We start from the raw sequence: 19,897 nt of genomic DNA, 5'->3' as shown, positions 1-19,897 counted from the left end.
TGGTTAGTGGCTGACTGTTATCCAGGCTCATACATCAGATCTGGCTGAAGTATCAGAGAGGGAATTTCAGAATCCATGTCTGGGGATACTGGTGTGAATGAGACCAGCAGAAGGAATTTATAATTTTCCATACTTAATAATTGCTACTGACTTAAGAGACCAACCACTTAAGTGGAAAATGTTTAGGGGCACCTGGGTGGCTCAGTCAGTTGTATCTGACTCCTGGCTTCAGCTCAGGTCATGATCTCGCGGTTCATGAGTTCAAGCCCCACATCAGGCTCCGCACTGCTAGTGCTTGGAATTTTCTCTCTCTTCCCCTCTGTCTGCCCCTCCCCTGCTTGTGCGTGTTCTCTCTCTCTCTCTCTCTCAAAATAAACAAATAAACTTTAAAAAAAATGGAAAAAGTTTAACGTGCAAAGAAACATACAAATTAAAATCAGCTCATTATTGACATATTACCTCCTCAGTTCTATGATATTATTAATTTCAGTGATAACAGCTTCCTGAGAAAATGCTGTTAAATGTACATAAGGATTGCAAGATGTACTCCAATTTTGGAAATATCCTAACTATGAAAAACATTGCATCTCAGAATTAAGGAAATGCAGTGATAAAAACATTTACTGGGAGCCCCCTCCGGGGGAGGCCCTCTGCTCAGAACCATGCCATCTGTCATTCCAGGTGGTGAAGATATGGGGAAGCCTGCACAGGTGGAGGATCTCGGTCGGCTTCCAAGATGGTGTTTGCACGAGGAGCAAGCGCACCGGTCACACACGTTCGGGACCGCGGAAGGATTCGGAAACACTGGACAGCAGAAGACGCCAAGACAAGACAGCAGCAACACAGCCACAAAAACGACCCAAAGGGAGCATCTTGACCTATGCACATCAAAATGATGCTGCTCAACTCACAGCCACACCACCGTTCTCCCAAGCCTCCCCAGCGCTGAGAGCACTGTGTGACCACACACGCCTCCTGGCTAAGCCCAGAGGCAGGCTCACACTCACGCTCAAGAAATTGGCGGGGCTGCCTCATCTGCAAGGGCAAGTTTGCTCTACACACAGACAACGCTCTAAACGGACACTGCCTTCCACTGGGGCGGAGACACTGTTGGAAGCCACGTTCCCATCCCGGCCCTCTGATCACGGCAACCACCGCAGTCCAACGACTAAATGCAGTGTGTGTGCACGTCTATGTGAGGTGGCCTCGCTCGCTTTAATGTCCACTGCGGTGTGTCCTAGGCACTGATTCAGATCTCTAATTACAACGTTAAATCATGCATTTATTTACCCTTCCTTGTTTTCACTTAATTTGCCAGAGGTAGAGAAGAAAACTCTCTGGAAGTGGTCAATCATGCGTTCATGGGTCCTCCTTCCATGCTCATCAAAAATGGGACATATCCAGACAGCAGTTTATTTTGTTTTTAAAAAATAGTTCTGCGGAAGAAAAGTCAGTATCGGCCACCCATCTGACTCACTAAGACAGAAGAAAAACAATAAATTCATTATGTCATTTCCTCAGTAGAGGAAAACCTGTTTTACAATGTGCTGCTTTCCTAGAAATCGTATCAGTGAGTGACTGGGTCACTGTTAAGTAGACCGTGTGAAAATGAGTTAATGTTCACCTGTCAGATTGACTAATATTAAAAAGATTGATATGTCTAGTGATGGCTACTTACATACTATGGAAGGGAACCTAGATGAAATTGGTGAAAAGCTTTTGGAAAAAGCGACTTAGCAAAATAAAAATTCAAAAGTGCATACTCTTCAACAGCTACACCTCTAGAAAAATAACTTGGGGGAATATTTCTACATGGCCATAAAAAGAAAGGCCTCAGAAAACTCACTGCCAGAATACTAAAGTAACACTAAAAAATTATAAACAACCTGACGGTCCGCTGATTGGGGACTGGTTAAATAAACTAGGGCACATCTATTCTCTGAGATACTATGCAGCAATGAAAAAGGATGAGGTAAAATTATGTGTAACAACATGGAAAGCTCCCTGCCACGCTGGTGCTGTCCCGGAAACAAAAAAGCGAAGTAGAGGAACAGCACATCTAATAATTTTTAAAATTAGGTTAAACACAAAACAAAACATACTTTTTTTTTTATATATTTCTCTACGTACTAGACACAATTCGAACCAGGATACTGTCCGTGTTATGTGTAGATGCATTCACAGGACCTACACGGAGACAGACCAATCACACACAGTGAGTCTCTGAAAGAGCCTCGGGGTGGAGATGTGGTTTTCGATGCTCGTGTTGTCTGCATCTTAATGAGTATGCACTGATGAGTCCTTTGAGTAATTACATCTAAATACCTTTTTTTAAAGTTATGCTTTTATTCACCTGCTTTCATTCTCCTCTTTTTCTGGAGTGTTGGCAAAACACATTGTCTCGTCCATAGAGGGCCACACTGAGGGCACATTTTTCTCGCCTCGTCTTCTACCCATTCACATACGTCTTCTCTTGCACTGCCCCACAGACCTGCCCCCGTGGGCTAGGCACGGGGAAGCAATACTGGATTTATAATTTTGACAAATAAATATATAACTGGAGTGGTAAGGAATTACTTTATCTGAATATCACGTTACAGGGGCCCCTGGGTGGCTCAGTCGGTAAAGCGTCCGACTCTTGATTTTGGCTCAGGTCGTGATCTCACAGTTCGTGGGAGGAAGCCCCATGTTGGGCTCTGCGCTGACAGCACGGAGCCTGCTGGGGATTCTCTTTCTCCTTCTCTCTCTCCCCCTCCCCCTGCTTGTGCTCTCTCTCTTCTCTCTCTCAAAACAAACACGTAAAAATAAATAAATAAATAAATAAATAAATAAATAAATAAATAAATATCGAGTTAGAGAAGTTGATTTTTCTTTTCATCTTAATATTTGTCTATTTTCCCATTACACGATGATCCATATATTAACTATCCAGTTGAGGAAAAGTCTAAACCAGTGATCTCAATAGGGGTGACTTGGCACGCGCATACCCGCCCTCAGCACACTTTGCAATGTCTGGGGATATTTTTGGCTGGCCTAACTTGGGGAGTGGCTGCTACTAGCACCTGGTGGGTAGAGGCCAGGGATGCTGCTAAAACCCCATGATGCACAGGACAGTTCCCACGACAAAAAGCTTATCGGGCCCAAAATGTCAACAGTGCCAAAGTTGAGAACCCCTAATTGAAATATACCACACGTAAGTAACATATCCCTATTTATGTTCCACTTACTTGTTTTGTTTGCTGCTTTGATTATATAACAGGTGGAGGGAAAGCCTGGGCTCTTACCTGGACAATGAACTGGTAGAGCATAACCAGGCTAACCAGCATGGTGATGTTGGCCAACAGAGAGAAGATGGACAGGGCTCGGAGGTTTCTGACAAAAACCAGCAGCACCAGGAAGGGCAGGAAGGTGAGCATGTAGAGTCGGGAGTCCATGGTGGGCGTCAGAATCACAGTCTCATTGTTGTGGCAGTTGTTGGTGGTCCCATTGGCCGCTTCGATCACCTAGAATGAGGGGAAGGAAAGCAACAGAAAAGTCTCTCAAATGACAGAGGCCGGTGGACCTCCCACCCAAAAGGGTTCCTAACTGGGGGCTCAGGAGGAAAACAACGCCATTCAGGAGTCTGTGGCTGGTGAACCATCTTCAGAGATCTTCATAACTGTCATCAGCAACCCAACTGTCTGAGCTGGGTTTGAACACATCTTATCTAAAGACAGGAGGATAGACAAGGTACCTGGAAGTTTCTCAATGTCATAGGTCTTTAGACAAAATTACACAAAAGACGCCGTTCTATATAACGTGTTAAACTCTTAATTCTTCTGTTGACCAAAACTGGCTTAGAAGGAATCCTAAACTCAAAATCCATTTATCTCTTGCCATTCTCTCTCTCTTTTTTTTTTTTTTAAACCAGGGCCCTACCTGTTTAAAGTTGTCAGCCAAAAAGACAAAGTAGACACAGCAGAACCCCAGCTGCGTGACAATCAGGAAGAAGTCCACCAGGTGCCTGTAGAAGGGGAAGGAAAGAATACAAACATCATGAGAATGAAAAGCAAGAGAGTCCCGGAGACAGAGGTGTTCCAACAGTGCTTCTTCCCAGGCCGTCACAGCCCCTTCCCACCAGGTGACAAGGATGAGGGTGCCCTGACAAAAGGAGAAACCGTGCGAGGTGCCACCAGTCTGGAGCTTTGGAGGAGGGTGAAGACGAAGCTGAGGTCCCCTTCCTCTGTCTTCTCTAGAATGCTGCGTGGGGTCGGGTGATCCCGAGATCAGAATGGCTAGAGTGGAGCACACACCCCAGGACCAATGACCAGCCCTTGGCCTCCCCCTCCCCGCGGCCTGCCTATCCTGTCTCACACTATTTGTTCTAAAGTTACAGGGAGCCCTCAGCATAAAAGCCAGGAGGTGGAGCCCTTTACGCTCACTTTCTATAATATGGATCTAAGAAACAGCCTACTCTCACATAAGTACACAGAAACAGATGTACCAAAACAGACGACTGATGGAAGCCCTGAGCAACAGCTGGCAACAACCTAAAAGATCATCAAAAGGAAAATGAGTAAATGCAAGACCATTCTTAAATGGAGAGGTATACAGCAGGGAAAAAGAGTATGTTAAATCTATATGTGCTGATAGAGATAGGTCCAGGACCTTTAACTGAAAAAACAAACAAACAAACAAACAAAGAAACAGCTTCCAAATAGTACTTATAGTACTGTCAATTCGTGTAAAAAATGTTAAGAACATGTGTATGTTTGTATACGTACAGAAAATGCCAAAAGTATACCCAAGCAAGTGTAACCAATAGATACTTTTATTTTTCACTTTATGAACGTGTATCTTGCTCAAAAAAAAATTTACCATGAACAGACATTAATTTCATTAAAGAAAGGAAGGGAGGAAATAAGGAAGGAGGGAGGAGAAATGGGGAGAGAGAGAGAGAAAGAGAAACAGAGAGAGAGGAGAGGAGAGAGAAGAAAGGAGGGAAGGGGGCGGGGAGAAACAATAAATCAACTACCAGCCAACCAAATAACCAATGGTGGCCATTTGGCACGATGGCTTCTCCCAGTCACAGAAAATGATTCTGCTAAAAGAATCGCAAAATAAACCTGTATCACAGGAGGAAGCTATGTGTGAAACTATAAAACCTCCCTATGAACACAAAAAGGGAGTTTTCCTGGAGAACATAGATTTAATGCAGTTCCATTTAAAAAGAATTTAAAGGATTCAGCCTTTGATGTCAACTCTACTTCTAAATATACCATTTCCTCAAACAGGAAACGAAAATTAGAATATTTCTCTCCAGGCATCTGGAAACTTACCCTAAGGAGAAATTTCCAAACACTCCCCGCCCCCCTCCCCCCTTGAAATGTCTCTTTCCCCAACAAACCCATTTGTTCTAGCTCAGCTCATCTCTTCCTTAAAGCCTTCCTTCTCCTGCCCGGTGCCCTGCCCTTAAAACACCTATCATGTGCACTTTGCATCTGGCACTAGTAACCGTCCTTAAATCTCCTCCCCATCTGAGCCCGTAGGGTGTGCTTCTAGCTTCTGACACTTTTTCTACTGGTATAGACTATTCCTGATCTCCTGCCCGTGAGCCTTCCACATATCCTTCTCCTTACAGAGACTACAAGTCCGCAAAGGGCCAGGACCACACTATTCACCCCAGGGGGATCCCCCCTCCCTGTATCGAGAATTATTCTGCATGACTTACAAGAGAGTGCTTAAATATCTTTCCTGAACAAATGAGTGAGCAAAAAATAATCACTGGTCATAGACTGCCAAAGCTGGGAACAGCCAGGTTGGCCAATAAGGAAACTGAGGACCAGAGAAGAAAGGGGTCACACAGCCAAGGTCACCAGATGACTGCAGGCAGAGCTGAGCTAGGAGCCAAATCCACTGACCCAAACAATGCTCTTTCCACTGCTTGTACCGTGTGCTGCGCCCCACCTCCCTGTCGGAGGGCCTCCGCTCTGCGAGGCCACAGCTGCAACGAAGGAGGGAAGTGGTTACCTTCCCCAGTGCGCGTGGTTCCGGAGCCAGGAGCTGGGGCTGGATTCCAGTCCGTACATCACTGTGTCCCCATAGTCCACAAAGGGCTTGTTCAGTCTGGGAGGAGAGGGAGAGAGGAAGGGCAGAGTGTGTGGGTTCAACAAAGTGACAGAACACAGGTAGCTCCCTGAGACCTGGGCCAGTTCCCCACCTGTCTCCCTGGAGAAACTACTGAGTCCTGCGTCTAATGCTTTCAAGGATCAGAAGTGTTAAATCAACAGGTCAGTTACTTCCTTATAATTACCGACCATCTGGCAGAACCATTTCAGTGGAGTAAATACTACAAAGCACATAAAATGAGAATGCGGTCTCTGTCCACTGGACACAAGCAAATACGACAGATGACAACAAACTGAAAAAGAACACAAAAATAACCAGGGGAAGGGAGTTCTGCAATAATCAGCAGCCACCTGCAGCTAGCGCAGAGAATTTAGAGTGGCCTAAGTCCTCTCTTTCAGCACGGCTAATGGAACCCCAAAGGACAACTTGGCAGCTCAGAGCGCTCACCTGCGGCAGAAGTGGTGAGCACATTTCACCAGGATACCCATGCAGTGCACAGCCACAATGCCTATCACCAGCAGGCTGAGGGGACCCATCTGGGGACAGGTGTTGCGGGCAAGAGAGAGAGAGACAAGCAGGTAGAATTAGGAGTGAACCCAACGGAGAGTGGATTTGCAAATGATCAAAACACTACTAAGGCACCTTCCAGTGACAGAACTTCTGGCACAACGTTCGAGACAGGAATGTGATCGTGGGGGTTAGCTCGGGGAGAAGGGCATGATCTGAACCTTAGCATGCTTTCAAAAGAGTTAACCTCATGGAGAAGAATGACACAGCATAAGGCTGTTCCAAAACAGCTTCAATTCAGCCGAACAGAAGGCTCCTATGTTCTGGGAAGAAGAGACAGGGAAGGGGTGGAGGGAAGGGGAAAGGTCTCATTAGAGCAACGCCAGATCAGGAAAAGATGCCCTTAGCTAAGGGCAATCCACATCTCTGAGCTAGCTCCAACTCTAAGAGAAACCAAATGGCTTTAGACTGCAGTCTGTAGGGGATGAATCATAACAGAAAAAGTAAAATTCTCAGAGTTGGCCTCCTAGGAGTAGGACGTGGAAGGACCGTGGAAGAAACCAACAGACTTCTGCTACGAATCCATTACTTAATATTATTGACAGAAACTCCCTGAGACATTTTAAAGTACTCCTCCTCACCCCAGAGTAAGCTACATGAGGGCAAGAATCTCTCTTTTTTATTCACTGATAACGCTCAGAACCCAGAACAATGTCAAGCACACACAAGGCCCTAAATAAATATGTTTAAGTGAACGAACACCTGAATTTTGCTCTTTTTCAGCTGAATTAAAGAGAAAAGCTTTTCATTTTTAAGTGTTTTAAATGAAGCAAATTTAAAAAACACACACACCATCTCCTAAAATTTGTCATGATACTCCCCCTGCCAATGCAGATCCTTACCAAGATGCCTGCATTCTTCACTGCCAGAGGCAGCCCCAGGAGGCCGGTGCCAATGTTGCCTTTTAGCAAGTGGACCAAAGTCTGGAACCATCTGAAGTGGAAAGAAGGTAGACAAGGGCATGTTAACAATAATGACAGCTAGCATTTACTAAGCATGTAGCCCTGTGCTAAACACTTTCATGCATTATCTCATTCAATGTCTACAACAACCCTATGAGATAGATGTTAACTTTGTTTTATGGATGAGGAAGACACTTGCTCAAGGTCTTATACCTAATAAAGAGTTCAGCCAGGATTCAAACTCAGGCAGTCTGACCCGCGAGCCCTCCCCTTGCCTCTGTGCTATAAGCTCCATTCCCTGTGGATCTCCAAGAACCCCATCTCTATGGCACATTAGACCAGAGGGACACCACGGCTCTTTGTAGACGCTTTATCTTTTCCTAGTGGGTCTGGTCTGGGTTTCACCATAACTGCCCACTACAGAGACTCGTATCCAAAACCACAATGGAGGATGACAAGCATTCATTGTGAAGGACAAGACATTGGTGTAAGAGAAAAACGAGGGACATAAAAAACAGAAGCCCAGAACCCTTAAAAGAAAACTGTATGCAAAGTGAACAGAGCAAAAGGAATATGGTACCACAAACGGCCAGTCCCTGGAATACTTTTTATTTAAAATTAAAAGTCGATGGGAATGCAAGCTCTGGAAAACAGTATGGAGGTTCCTCAAAAAACTAAAAAGAGAACTACCCTATGACCCAGCAATTGCACTACTAGGCATTTATCCACGGGATACAGGTGTGCTGTTTCAAAGGGACACGTGCACCCCCATGTTTATAGCAGCACTCTGAACAATAGCCAAAGTATGGACAGAGCCCAAATGCCCATCGATGGATGAATGGATAAAGAAGATGTGGTATATATATATACAACGGAATGTCACTTGGCAATCAAAAAGAATGAGATCTTACCATTTCCAACTACGTGGATGGAACTGGAGGGTATTATGCTAAGTAAAATTAGTCAGAGAAAGACAAATATCATATGACTTCACTCATATGAGGACTTTAAGAGACAAAACAGATGAACATGAGGGAAGGGAAACAAAAATAATATAAAAACAGGGAGGGGGACAAAACATAAGAGACTCACAAATATGGAGAACAAACTGAGGGGTACTGGAGAGGCTGTGGGAGGGGGGATGGGCTAAATGGGTTAAGGGGCACTAAGGAATCCACTCCTGCAATCATTGTTGCACTCTATGCTAACTAATTGGGATGCAAATTATAAAAAAATTAAAATAAAATAAAAGAATTTGCATTTTCAAAAATAAATAAATAAATAAATAAATAAATAAATAAATAAATAATAAAATTAAAAGTCGGATTGGAGAAGCCCTCTTCAAACGTCACCTAGTTCATCATTCTGCCTTGAGGACAGATTTCCCCCTCACCTATTATAGACTGTCCATCTCACACTGTGATTATAAAGCCTATCCTGCACCCTCATTCATTTTTTCACCCAGCAAATACCATCTGTTCTGTGTAAAACATTGTGCTCATACTGTGGTAGAAAGAAGTAGGAATCAGATACAGACCTGGACCTCGGTCTCTAGAAATTAATAATGTTTCAATGAAAAAATAAGGCAGATACATTAATAACCACCCAGGTAGAGAGACGCCTTCTTAAGATGTGCCCGGGAACAGTGTTCAGGGAGGGGGAGGCAGGTGAGGGTCCCAGAGTGGAGATCTGAACTGAGTCTGGGAGGACAGGCAGAGCTTGCAAGGGTGCCCCTGGGGAAGAAAGGCCTGAAAATACAAAGCTAGAGAGAGACACGGGGCATCAGCACAGAGGAGTGTGTTTCCTCAAGGACTGACAGCAGAGGAATGTCCTCATCTGCCATATTTTCTATCCCGCTACCTCCAGAAGGATACAAAACAGGTCAAATATAGCCATTGCTTTGCCCCCAATACATAGACTCACTCAGGATTTGGCCTCTGGCACCGTCTGGAAATTCTTCCACACAAATACCCCAAATCCCTCCTAAATGATGTTTCCATATATTTCTTCAAATCAGCAATTCAGAAGAAACCAAAAGCAAATAACATATGTTCACTTGTAAAGACCATAATAAATATGACCTATCTCTACTCTCTGGAATGGAATTTTACTTTTGGTAACCTTTCTCCTTCTACCTCTAGGAAGAAGACCTCTCGACCTGCCTACTGTCCCCAAGCTTTTCAGGAAAGATCAAGAAAATGTCTTTGAATCTAAATGAGAAGAGGCTGAGCACTCTCCCGGACTATCCTGAGGAAACAGCCTAAGGACCACACGAGTACAGGGGTGACTGCTTCATTATCAGCAGCCAGGGACCAGAAGATTATAAGCAGGATGATAAGTGAAGCAAATGTCTACCTTAGCAAATGTTTAATCCACTCAAGGCAAAGGTAAGCATTGTAGCAAACCCACCTGCCTACCAGAGGCCTCCCCAAAATGCCTCTGAGCTGGGTTTTGTGGGAGACCGGGTCCCTATTAGCCCTGGTTCTGCCAGTAACTCTACACAATTCCCTTCCCTTGTCTGGACCTTAGTCTCAGCTGTAGAGTGAGGGGACTGGATAGGATAGCATCCTTTCCAAGGTCTCTTTAGCTCCAAAACACCAAGATTCTAGGCAACTGGCCAACATTACTCTCTTTAATCAATGGCCCCAAGCTGAGATTACCCAAAACCATGAGTATCACAAAATCAACTCCATGGACTGCAAAGTCTTAACTATGGGGAGTACAGGGAGGAAACCTTGCAAATCTCTGTAGTTCGGTTTATGTTCCAGATCAGTAGTTCTTACACTTTTTGGTCTCAGAAACCCTATACATACTTATAAAGTATTAAGGATACCAAATAGCTTTTGATTATATGGATTATGTCTGCTGATATATATTACAAATTAAAATTGGGAAATTAAAAAATATGTATTAATTAATTAATTAAAATAACATGTTAATAAAATAAGTAAATTCTATTTTAAATTAATTTACTTAAAATTAAGTTAATTTAAAAATAAAATTATATGTTAATATAAGTAACAGATTTTTAAATTTCTTTTTTCTTTTCTTTTTTTATTTGAGGGAGAGAGAGAGTGTGTGCAAGCAGAAGCGCAGAGGTAGAGGGAGGGAGAGAATCAAGCAGGTTCTATGCTTAGCATGGAGCCCAACTGGAGGCTCCATCCCATGACCATGAGATCATGACCTGAGCTGAAAGCAACTTAACCAACTAAGGCACCCAGGCGTCACTATAAATAACAGATTTTTTTTTTTTTAATGAAAAGTAATTCTATTTTCCAAAACAAAGACTGGTACTAATTTACATTTTTTTTTTTTTGCAAACTTCTTTAATGTCTTGTTTGATAGCTTCACTATCTACTTCTGCATTAAATCTGTTGTGATATGTTGTTTTGGTTGAAGTACATGAAGAAAATCTGTCCTCACAAAGACATGCAGTTGGAATGTGTTTTAGTAATCTCTTTAGACGATTATGGTAGTTTTCCTTTGATACTTGACATGTAGTTGTTTCTTAGAAGTTAGTTACAACATGGAGTCTGGCCTTTTCAATATCCTATCAGATCAAAATCTACTGGTGATCTTGCCCTTTGCATGAATCTTTCACCCACGCACAATTTTCTAATATCAGGCTGGCCATTTGGAAGATACTGGTTCCCTGAGGTATGCAGATCTTCCAAGCACTGGCACATTTCACTACACAGTATCAGAAAAACTCACATTTATTAATATCACTGAAGTTTTTTTTTTTTTTTTTAAGGGAGAGAGCGAGCACAAGTTGGGGAGAGGTGCAAAGGGGGAGAGAGAATCTTAAGCAGGCTCCATACTCAGCATGGAGCCTCACATGGGGATCAATCATACGACCCTGGGATCATCAACTGAGCCGAAATCAAGAGTCAGATGCTCAACCAACTGAGCCACCCAGGCACCCTACTAGTCTTTAAGTAGAGGGAAGCTGTCAAGGTCAGTGTTGGATACCAGGTTTTTTTTCTAGTTTTGCTTGAAAACTTAAATTTTATTGTGGACCACAAATACCATTGTTTTTCATGAGGTTATGGTCTCATTATTTTCATTTTCAAGAAAATGTTTGCCAAGTCCTCAGGCCTGAATAACCTACAGCTTGTTAGTTCTTCCTAGCAAAAATAGTGTTCTACAAAAAAAAAAAAAACCAACAAAAAAACAAAAAAACAAAACCCCAAGCAGCTAGTTCAGAGGTAGCTGAGTTCAGTAACTCAATCACTCAAGGTCTTGTCCTTGAGACAGGTGTCATACTTTGGTATGCAACAGAGGTATTTCACATGTACTTCCCATTTTGTCACGCAGATTAGTAAACCTGCACTGAAGGATTAAGTAATAAAATGAGTAATTTGACTGCTTCATCAAGGACCTGCTTACGTGAAATTGTACATTCTTTGTACATGTGTGGCAGAGAAAAATACGATGACTGACATAAGTTGGTAGTATTGCCTTGATTTATGCTAACGCACCAGCAATCTTACCCGCTACTGCTGCTGAACCATCAGTGTAAATGTCAACACAGTGAAAAGGCAAATAACGTGTTAGCATTATTATGAAAATAGTTTCAGTCTCACAGACTTCTTGAAATGGTCTTGGGAACCCCAAAGAGTCACACTTTGCAAACAGCTGGTCTAGATAACCTAGAGCAGTCAACTGGTTTCTCAGCCTGCCAGCCTGGGGGAAAAGGACCCAAGCTCAACCAACAGCTGGTATAATGTAACTCAACAGGGCAACAAGAAGAAAAATGCCCAACAGAGTAAGATGAGGCTGTTGTCAAAGCAGTCGATGGCTTGGCAACACCAAGTGTTAGGAAATAACCTCACTAAACACACCATTATGGAAGTGTCTGGGGTTCCGATCTGCACCCCTGATTAGGGATTTTTCTTGAGCCCTTAACCCTTAGGAGAGCCAGGTATATGCAAGCATGTACTTTATTCCTTGCGTTTTGTTCCTTGTACTTTGTTCCATGTTCTTTGCTCCTGGACAAAGCAGATAACAGGGTGGGGCAAGGCACAGTAGACAAGGACTCCAGCTCAAGAGCTTGTCTCTAACACCCTGATATGTGAGAGAGCTACCTGAGCTAACGAGGTCTCCTGAATCAGCTTATATCTTAATGACACCTGGCATGCTTTCTACACCTAAATGCTCAGGTGGATCCAACCTGAGTAACCAGCTGGTTACTCAACCAACCCTCCCAGTCCCAAGGGAGTACTTTTCCCTCTACCACTTGTGATACTGGACATCACTTGCAGATGGGCATTCCTGGTCACCTACCCTATAGCACAGTATCAGGCCAGGATAGGCCCTCACAACAAAGCATACCCAGGAAAACATCCCAGTACAAGCCCCAGGAAGGTATCTCCTGATTTTCTCAATTTCGAACAAGCAAGGAGAAATAGTTTTGGGTTGATACTAGTTATAACGCAATGTGAAAAAAGAGATACTCAGAATAGCTAACAGGCACACATAACTTTCAATACATACAAAACTTGTGAGCTACCATCCTGAAGTTGCTAGTGGTTGGTTTTGAACTTCAGGGAGGTCCCTTTAAAAATGAAAATCTAGACCCCATATGACAAGCATTACACAGACAAGCTGATGCCTGATAACAAGAGCAAAAACTGGAAGAGAAACTATAGAGAGAGAAGCTTGGAAAAACAATTGCACAAAGCGTATGACTTCTGAAGGGAAGCTATCACATGTCAATGGCTGCATTTGGAGCTCCTTCTGCCTGGGGGGAAGCCAGCTGGGAGGATAGGTTAGGGAAAAGAGGGGAAAGATGGTCCTCACTGCCGCCAGTTGTTCTCTGCACAATCTTTCCCATCAGCTAGCACTGCAAGGAAATGGGGGAATTTACAAAAGCATGCCACATGAGACATAAGCTATAGAGACTGAATCTTTGGGACCAGAAATCACCTAGTGGTAATGTGGACAGACCATATCTTCTGGTTCTATCCCAAGAGAAAATGCCCTGCCCCAGGAGAGCCTGCAGCCAAAGGGAGCTTCACCAGTAATGACCTCCAAGAGAAGCTTCAAGAGCCTCCTTGGGCAGTCACATGGGACAAGTCTAGCACATAAAGGATCCCTCAGTTAAGTCACACCCAACCCACAAAGGAACACAGAAAGGGTAACTGCTAAGCTTGAGGAATAAACAGAAGGGGTCAAAAAAGATGGAGAAAACATCAGGGGCATACTTGAGGTTCAGGACTGAGTATGAAAACTCAGTGGGGTAGAAAACCCTCTTCTGAACCTTCTAATTCAAGTGGGTAAGCACCAGACAGTCAGCATACCTTCACAGTGGGGTCCTCAACTTTCTCTTACATTTGGAGAAACTGAGGCCCAGAGAGGGAACTCAGATGAGCCTTGGGATTCAGTTTCCAGAAATAAAACTCAAGCCCTCCCTAGGCAATGCAAAGCAGACCTCCTTTTCTCAACCTCTTGAATTTTTTAAATGCAGGAGAAATTATTCCTTCCTCCCTCTTACCACTTCTTCAACCAAATGAACTGGCTGTTTCATGATGGGGACAGAAGTCTGGGCAAGACTCTGCAAAGGAAGCTTCCAATTGAGCCTAGAGGTATTTGAGGTTCTAAGACAGATGACCCATGCTTCTGAATTAAGAGAACGTTCTCTCTAGAAGTTTCTCTTACATTCAGCACCAGCGTTCGGGGACCAACGCAGCTGAAAGGAGCAAAGAATATAAAACAGATGGGAAGGTGGCTGGCAAGGAACTCAAATCTCAGCACTGTTACTCACCCAGTCTCTTTATATCTTCCTTCCATCTGTAAAGTGGGGAACTGATAAAAATGGGGGAGCAAAAATACCTCTAAGGGAGACTACATTATGAATACAGAATGTAGAAACATGAATCCCACCCAGGAGGGTAAAGAAACTTACGTTGTGCTGTTGCTTTCCCCAAACCGCTGGTAAGAGCCAGGGGAAGAGAAGTTGTTTAGGCCTTCGGATGGGCTCTCCTCTGGGCTCACGTCCGTGGAGCTGTAGTCATTGTAATCCTCGTTCCGAAGTCTCTGCGTGGACATGGTAGCTGGAGGGACAGGGTCAGCGCTAAGACCTCCAGAGGCTGGGGCCTTTAGCTCCAAGCCTGTGGTGGGCTCTGGGGCAGGAGCAGCCATGGTCACAATAGCTCAGTGACAGCTGCACTATGAATTAAGTACAGTGACAGTGCCTGATACCAAGGGAAATGGAAAAAGTGCAAAGTACACATGGGCGGGCTGAGCTCACTCAGCTTCTGTCTCCCAACCTTTCCAGTTAGTGCCCCACTCATAAATTTCTAAATTTGCCACCGCATACCTGGACAGAGCAAAGGTGAGGCACTGCCCGGGATGGGTGGGTAAGATGCAGACAGGTGCTTCCAGGAAGCCTTCCCTGTTCCTTAGGTTGGGAGTAACTATCCCCTCCTTTGAGCTAATTTCTTTGAACCTTGAACAACAGTTGTATCGTATCTCTGCCCATCTTCCCCAGGAGCAAGCTCTCAGAGGATGGGAACCTGAATATCCCTCACTGCATCTTATTTTTCTTCTGCGTGCATTAGAAAAAGGACTCTGTTGCATTCAAGGAACCCCCTCCAAATCATCCAAGTCTGCTCAGATTCCCCACCAGGTTCCAGAGCCACAGCTGACTTCCTCTCCCTCTCCACCACGCCCTCTGGCCCGGCCTGTACTTTTTGGAGGTCACCGGCGACCCCCATCCCCTTTTCTTGCAACCAGCCTGAAATGCAAGCAGCTCAGAGGAAGAGCAGGAGCATGACAGGGCTCTCCATTGGCCCTCATCTCAAGACCTCCCCTCCACAACTCCCCTTGTTTTTATTGTTACGGATTTGCCAACGTTTTAAAGATAGTGAAAGAAAAAACCCTTTCTGTTGTGTGTTGGGGAAAGATGGCGAGGGTATCGTCCCCAGGGTGGATTTTCTCAGTAATGCTACTACAAGAAAAGAGAAAGAACAACGACTCCTCTGAGCTACACCAGAAGGATACATTTGGGCAGTTCCAGAAGCCTCCAGAATACTAGGCGCTACACTAAAAGAGCCCTCAGAGGTCGCTCCACAAACTGTGCATTTGACAGATGCAGAATCAATCCCAGAACAATGAAGGAACCTGTCTGCTACAGCCAGGTAGCAGCAAAGCAGGAAACGTATATTGTGCTGCCCTGCCCGAACCTGGAAACATCTACTGAATGCACTGCCACTGGCAATGAGGGAATATTACAATGAAAGGAAGCCAACTTCCTGCCCTCCAAGAATCTCCAATCGAGTGAGGAAAGGAAGGTACATGTACATTAAAGATTACAAATAAAAATCCTTCTGACACTGGCAGACTGGCATACCTGCCTCCCTGTGACTGGGCTCTTCCCCAGCCTAAGCCCCGGAGCCTGATGTGCTGTCTCAGATACCTGGTAAGGAGACAGGAATGACGGGCATCACAATACCATCTTGCCAGCCCCCAACACTAGCTGCCAGAGGACAGCTCTGTGCTGAGTGTTCCCACAGGTCAAGTCCCAGGGGACTCTTCGGAAACTGGCCCTACTCTGGCACCTAAGCGATCCAGGGTGATCTCATTTTCTCCCGAGTGTAATGGAGAGAGGACCCACATAATCCCACAAGGAAAGCGCCTGGCAGAAGGCCAGTAAGGGCTGTGGAAGTCTCCCAGAGGATCCTGCCCAGCTTCACCACTAGGGCGACTTTGTTAAATACCTAAGAGGGCATCATTGACTCACATGCCGGAGGGATTCAAAGAAGTCTTCTAGTTCTGGGGCAATTAAACTCATAAGAGGATCAGGGGGAGAAAATCTATAAAATATCTTAACATGACAGTTGAAAGCTGCTATTTAGGCAAGAGCTAATAGGTCAGGTTCTACGTATGGCAGAAGGCCTGGGTTCTAAGCCTGCCTCTCTCGCCAGTTTCCTTACTAACTTGGAACAATTCTTTTATCCCAAATGTGCAGAAAGGGGTAGAGGGCAGTGAACTGAAAGATCTGTCAGCTTCTCTCTAGCTCCAGTATTCCAAAAATCAACTAATTATTTATGCAAACAGAAGAGAATTTCTTTTCCAACATACCAAGTGTCTGAGGAATAGAGCCATCCAGGTGACTCATGCATATTACTGAGGGAGAAGGGACAGAATACGGGGACTGACAAATCCCCCTACTCCTCCCCAACAACCAGGAAACTACTCTATTGATTACTTGGCACAGATGCTCAATTTATTTCAAATACTGCAAAGAGGTGTCTTTATGTTGTATATAAAAACTGAAGTTACCCACAGCACAATATTGGCAAGAAACTGCTCAAAAAAAGAAGCTGAAATCTATAGATCTGAAGTCTGAGAAACGACCACAGGACGTGGGAGATGTGGCTTGGCCACTGCATGCATGTTGAAAAGAAAAAATTAACACTATTTACGGGTTTTAGCTGATGATCAGCTCAACAGAAGTCAACGATTTAATAACAGATGCCAAATAAGCTAATTCTAGGTTGCTCTAGGATGAGAGAGAACCCCCGGTAGTCGACAGCACTGTTTTTGCCACGCACGATATTCTGTTCCAGGCAGTACACTATAAACAATGCTAAACTGTGGTATAGTGAGGGCTCACCACCAACAGGAGAAGGGAGTGGAAAACACCTAAATGAGGAACGACTAGAAGCAATGAGAAAGTTCAACCTGGAGAACTAGCAACTTGGGAGGTATAAAAACTGCTTCCAAAAGCTGTCCTATGGGTAACACTTGTCCTGTGGGACCTCAAAGATGAGTCAGAAAGAGGGTCAGGAGGTGGGAAGTAGAGGGAGGCAGGCCTGTGGCTAGACATAAGGAAGAGCCTTTATCAGAAGGAGTTGTCCAATGGAACAGACTGCTCTGGGAGACAATGTGTTCCCCACCCCTGGGAAAGTCCAAGCAGAAGACCTTTCTCAGAGCGGTGAAGGAGGGGTCCAAGCGCTCTAGAGGGTGCGGGCAATCACTCCTCGGAGTTCCTCCTATCGCTCTTTCTGGCCATCAAGGCAGCCTCCTCTTGCTCTCTAGCTGTCCACACTGAGTGCTAGCCTCCAAGGCCACCCTGCCTCTGGGCTCCCTTTGATGAAACCTGGTTTCCAAGTCTATTGTGCAATTGAGATTTCTGCCCTGTGGGAGATTTTAATAGCACCTGTTAACTGTTTAAATGAGGGGCAAAATATGTGAGAATTCAAGACAAGCTTGTCCTTTATTTCAGGCTCTTGAGGACAAAGAAGAGAGTTTATACATTATGTGTGGCCCATCAACACAAACTCAAAATCTTCATTAGATACTTAGACCCAAAAGGGTGAACACTACAAACTAAGAAAAGTCTACACGTGCGGTGGGAAAAAATTTTTTTCTTTAAATATACATTCAACCAAAATTGCAGTGAAATACCAACTATCTGTATAATCTTAATAAATTTTACTTTTTTTTCCTTACATAAACTATTTTTTAGTTAGCAATATTTTCATCATTTGAAGGTTTTCCCCCACTTATTTCATATCTACTATTCCCTGAATCCGTAAAGTACACACACTAATGATGTGTAGTTGCAATATAACAGTCCATCATTATACTGATATAATAATTTGCTTCGCTAGCTCCCAACTGTTGGATATGAAGCTTATGCTTTCTTTCTTTTTTAAATCTCTTACATCACATCTAATAGGAATTCATACACATAGTTTTTTTTAATTTTGGAGATACGCTTTTGGAGTAAAACTAGGTGAATACACTCATTTTTATGGTCCTTGCCACACAAATGATTGCACTAACCTACAGTGTCACCAGGAATATGACTGTCTCTTCATAACTCCGCCAATGTTGGCTTTTATCATTTTTGTTCTTTTAAATGGATGGGTGGTCCCTTGTACTTGTTTTATTTTACATTTCTCTGATTTCCAGGAAAATAAAAACTGAGCATCTTTCATCCACCTATCGGCCTCATAGTAAGTCACTTTTGAAAATATGAAAATGTTCTCAAAATAACCAAATAAGAGTTTACTGGTTGGTTTCTATTCCAAATTCAGTACAATAAACAAGGCCAATTCCAACAAAGGAAGGAGAGTCCACCTATACATATTTATAGCTCTTGTTTGGGGCCTATGGGAAGGTAGGGGAGGGAAAAAAAGGAATGAAGGCACGGAGAGACAGTACTAAAGTGTTATTTATTTAGCTTCATTATCAAAAACTGAACAATACCTTTATGGGTGCCTTGTAAACACATAAAAATTATCCACTAAAAACTAGGACAATTAATAAGTTCAGCAAATTTGCAGGATACAAGGTCAATATACAAAAACTAGTTGTATTTCTATGCAATTGCAAGGAACAATCTGAAAACTAAGTTGAGAAAACAGTTCCGTTTACAATAGCATCAAAAAGAATAAAATTCTTAGGAATGAATTTAAACCAAGTAGGTATAAGGGTTGTACATGAGAACTATAAAATATTGTTAAAAGAAGTTAAAGGCCTAAAAAATTGAAAAAACATCCCAATGTTTACGGTTTAGAAGATTCAATGTTGTTAATATGGCAATATTTCCTAAACTGATCTGCAGATTCAGTGAAGTCCCTATCAAAATCCTAGTTGCCTTTTTGCAGAAATCGACAAGCTGATTCTAAAATTCATATGGAAATCCAAAAGGCTCAGATTAGCCAAAACAATTTTGAAAAAGAAGAACAAAGTTGGAGGACTTCCCAATTTCAAAACTCAGTACAAAGCTACAGTAATCAAGACAATATGGTACTGGCATAAGGATAGACATACAGATCAATGGAACAGAACCGAGAGTCCAGAAAGGAACCCTCACATCTATGGTCAATTGATTTTTGACAGGGTGCCAAGATAAGTCAATGGAGAAAGAATCATCTTTTCAACAAATCGTGCTGGGACTACTGGATAGCCACACTGGAACTCTACGTCACACCATACGTACAAATTAACTCAAAATGGATCAAAGACCTAAACACAGGAGTGAATACTATAAAACTCTTAGAAGAAAACATAAGTGTAAATCTTCATGACCTCAGATGAGGTTGTGGTTTCTACATATGACAGCAAAATCACAAGCAAAAAATAATTGGTAAATTAGACATTATCAAAATTAAAAAACATTTGTGCCTCAAAGGACGCCATCAAGAAAGTGAAAAACAAGCCACACGGTGGGAGAAAACTTCTGCAAATCATATTTCTGATCAGAGACTTAAATCCAGAAAATACAAACACTGTTACAACTCAATAATAAAAAGACAATACAATTAAAAAATAGGCAAAGCATCTGAATAACTATTTTGCCAAAG

At 43.3% G+C, this 19,897-nt stretch overlaps 1 protein-coding gene across 4 annotated transcripts in view; it reads right to left on the bottom strand.

The window, feature by feature from the left end:
* The window catches only part of SLC36A1 (solute carrier family 36 member 1), a 154,999-nt gene that overhangs the window by 130,567 nt on the left and 4,535 nt on the right, over nt 1–19,897 (bottom strand). For all 4 annotated transcript variants that reach the window (XM_053907047.1, XM_053907049.1, XM_053907048.1 and 1 more), the window contains exons 2-7: nt 14,485–14,632; nt 7,518–7,608; nt 6,556–6,644; nt 6,010–6,105; nt 3,919–4,003; nt 3,285–3,503 (exon numbers count right to left, since the gene is read on the bottom strand). In XM_053907047.1, the coding sequence (XP_053763022.1) occupies nt 3,285–3,503; nt 3,919–4,003; nt 6,010–6,105; nt 6,556–6,644; nt 7,518–7,608; nt 14,485–14,627 (723 nt within the window). In that variant the 5' untranslated portion in view covers nt 14,628–14,632. The remainder of the gene's footprint in view (nt 1–3,284; nt 3,504–3,918; nt 4,004–6,009; nt 6,106–6,555; nt 6,645–7,517; nt 7,609–14,484; nt 14,633–19,897) is intronic.

Source organism: Panthera pardus, unplaced genomic scaffold, assembly GCF_024362965.1.
Source record: "Panthera pardus isolate Hobbes unplaced genomic scaffold, ASM2436296v1 HiC_scaffold_2, whole genome shotgun sequence".
Classification (NCBI taxonomy): Eukaryota; Metazoa; Chordata; class Mammalia; order Carnivora; family Felidae; genus Panthera; species Panthera pardus.
The sequence above is the reverse complement of the archived record's forward strand: the minus strand, read 5'-3'. Positions and strand labels throughout refer to the sequence as shown.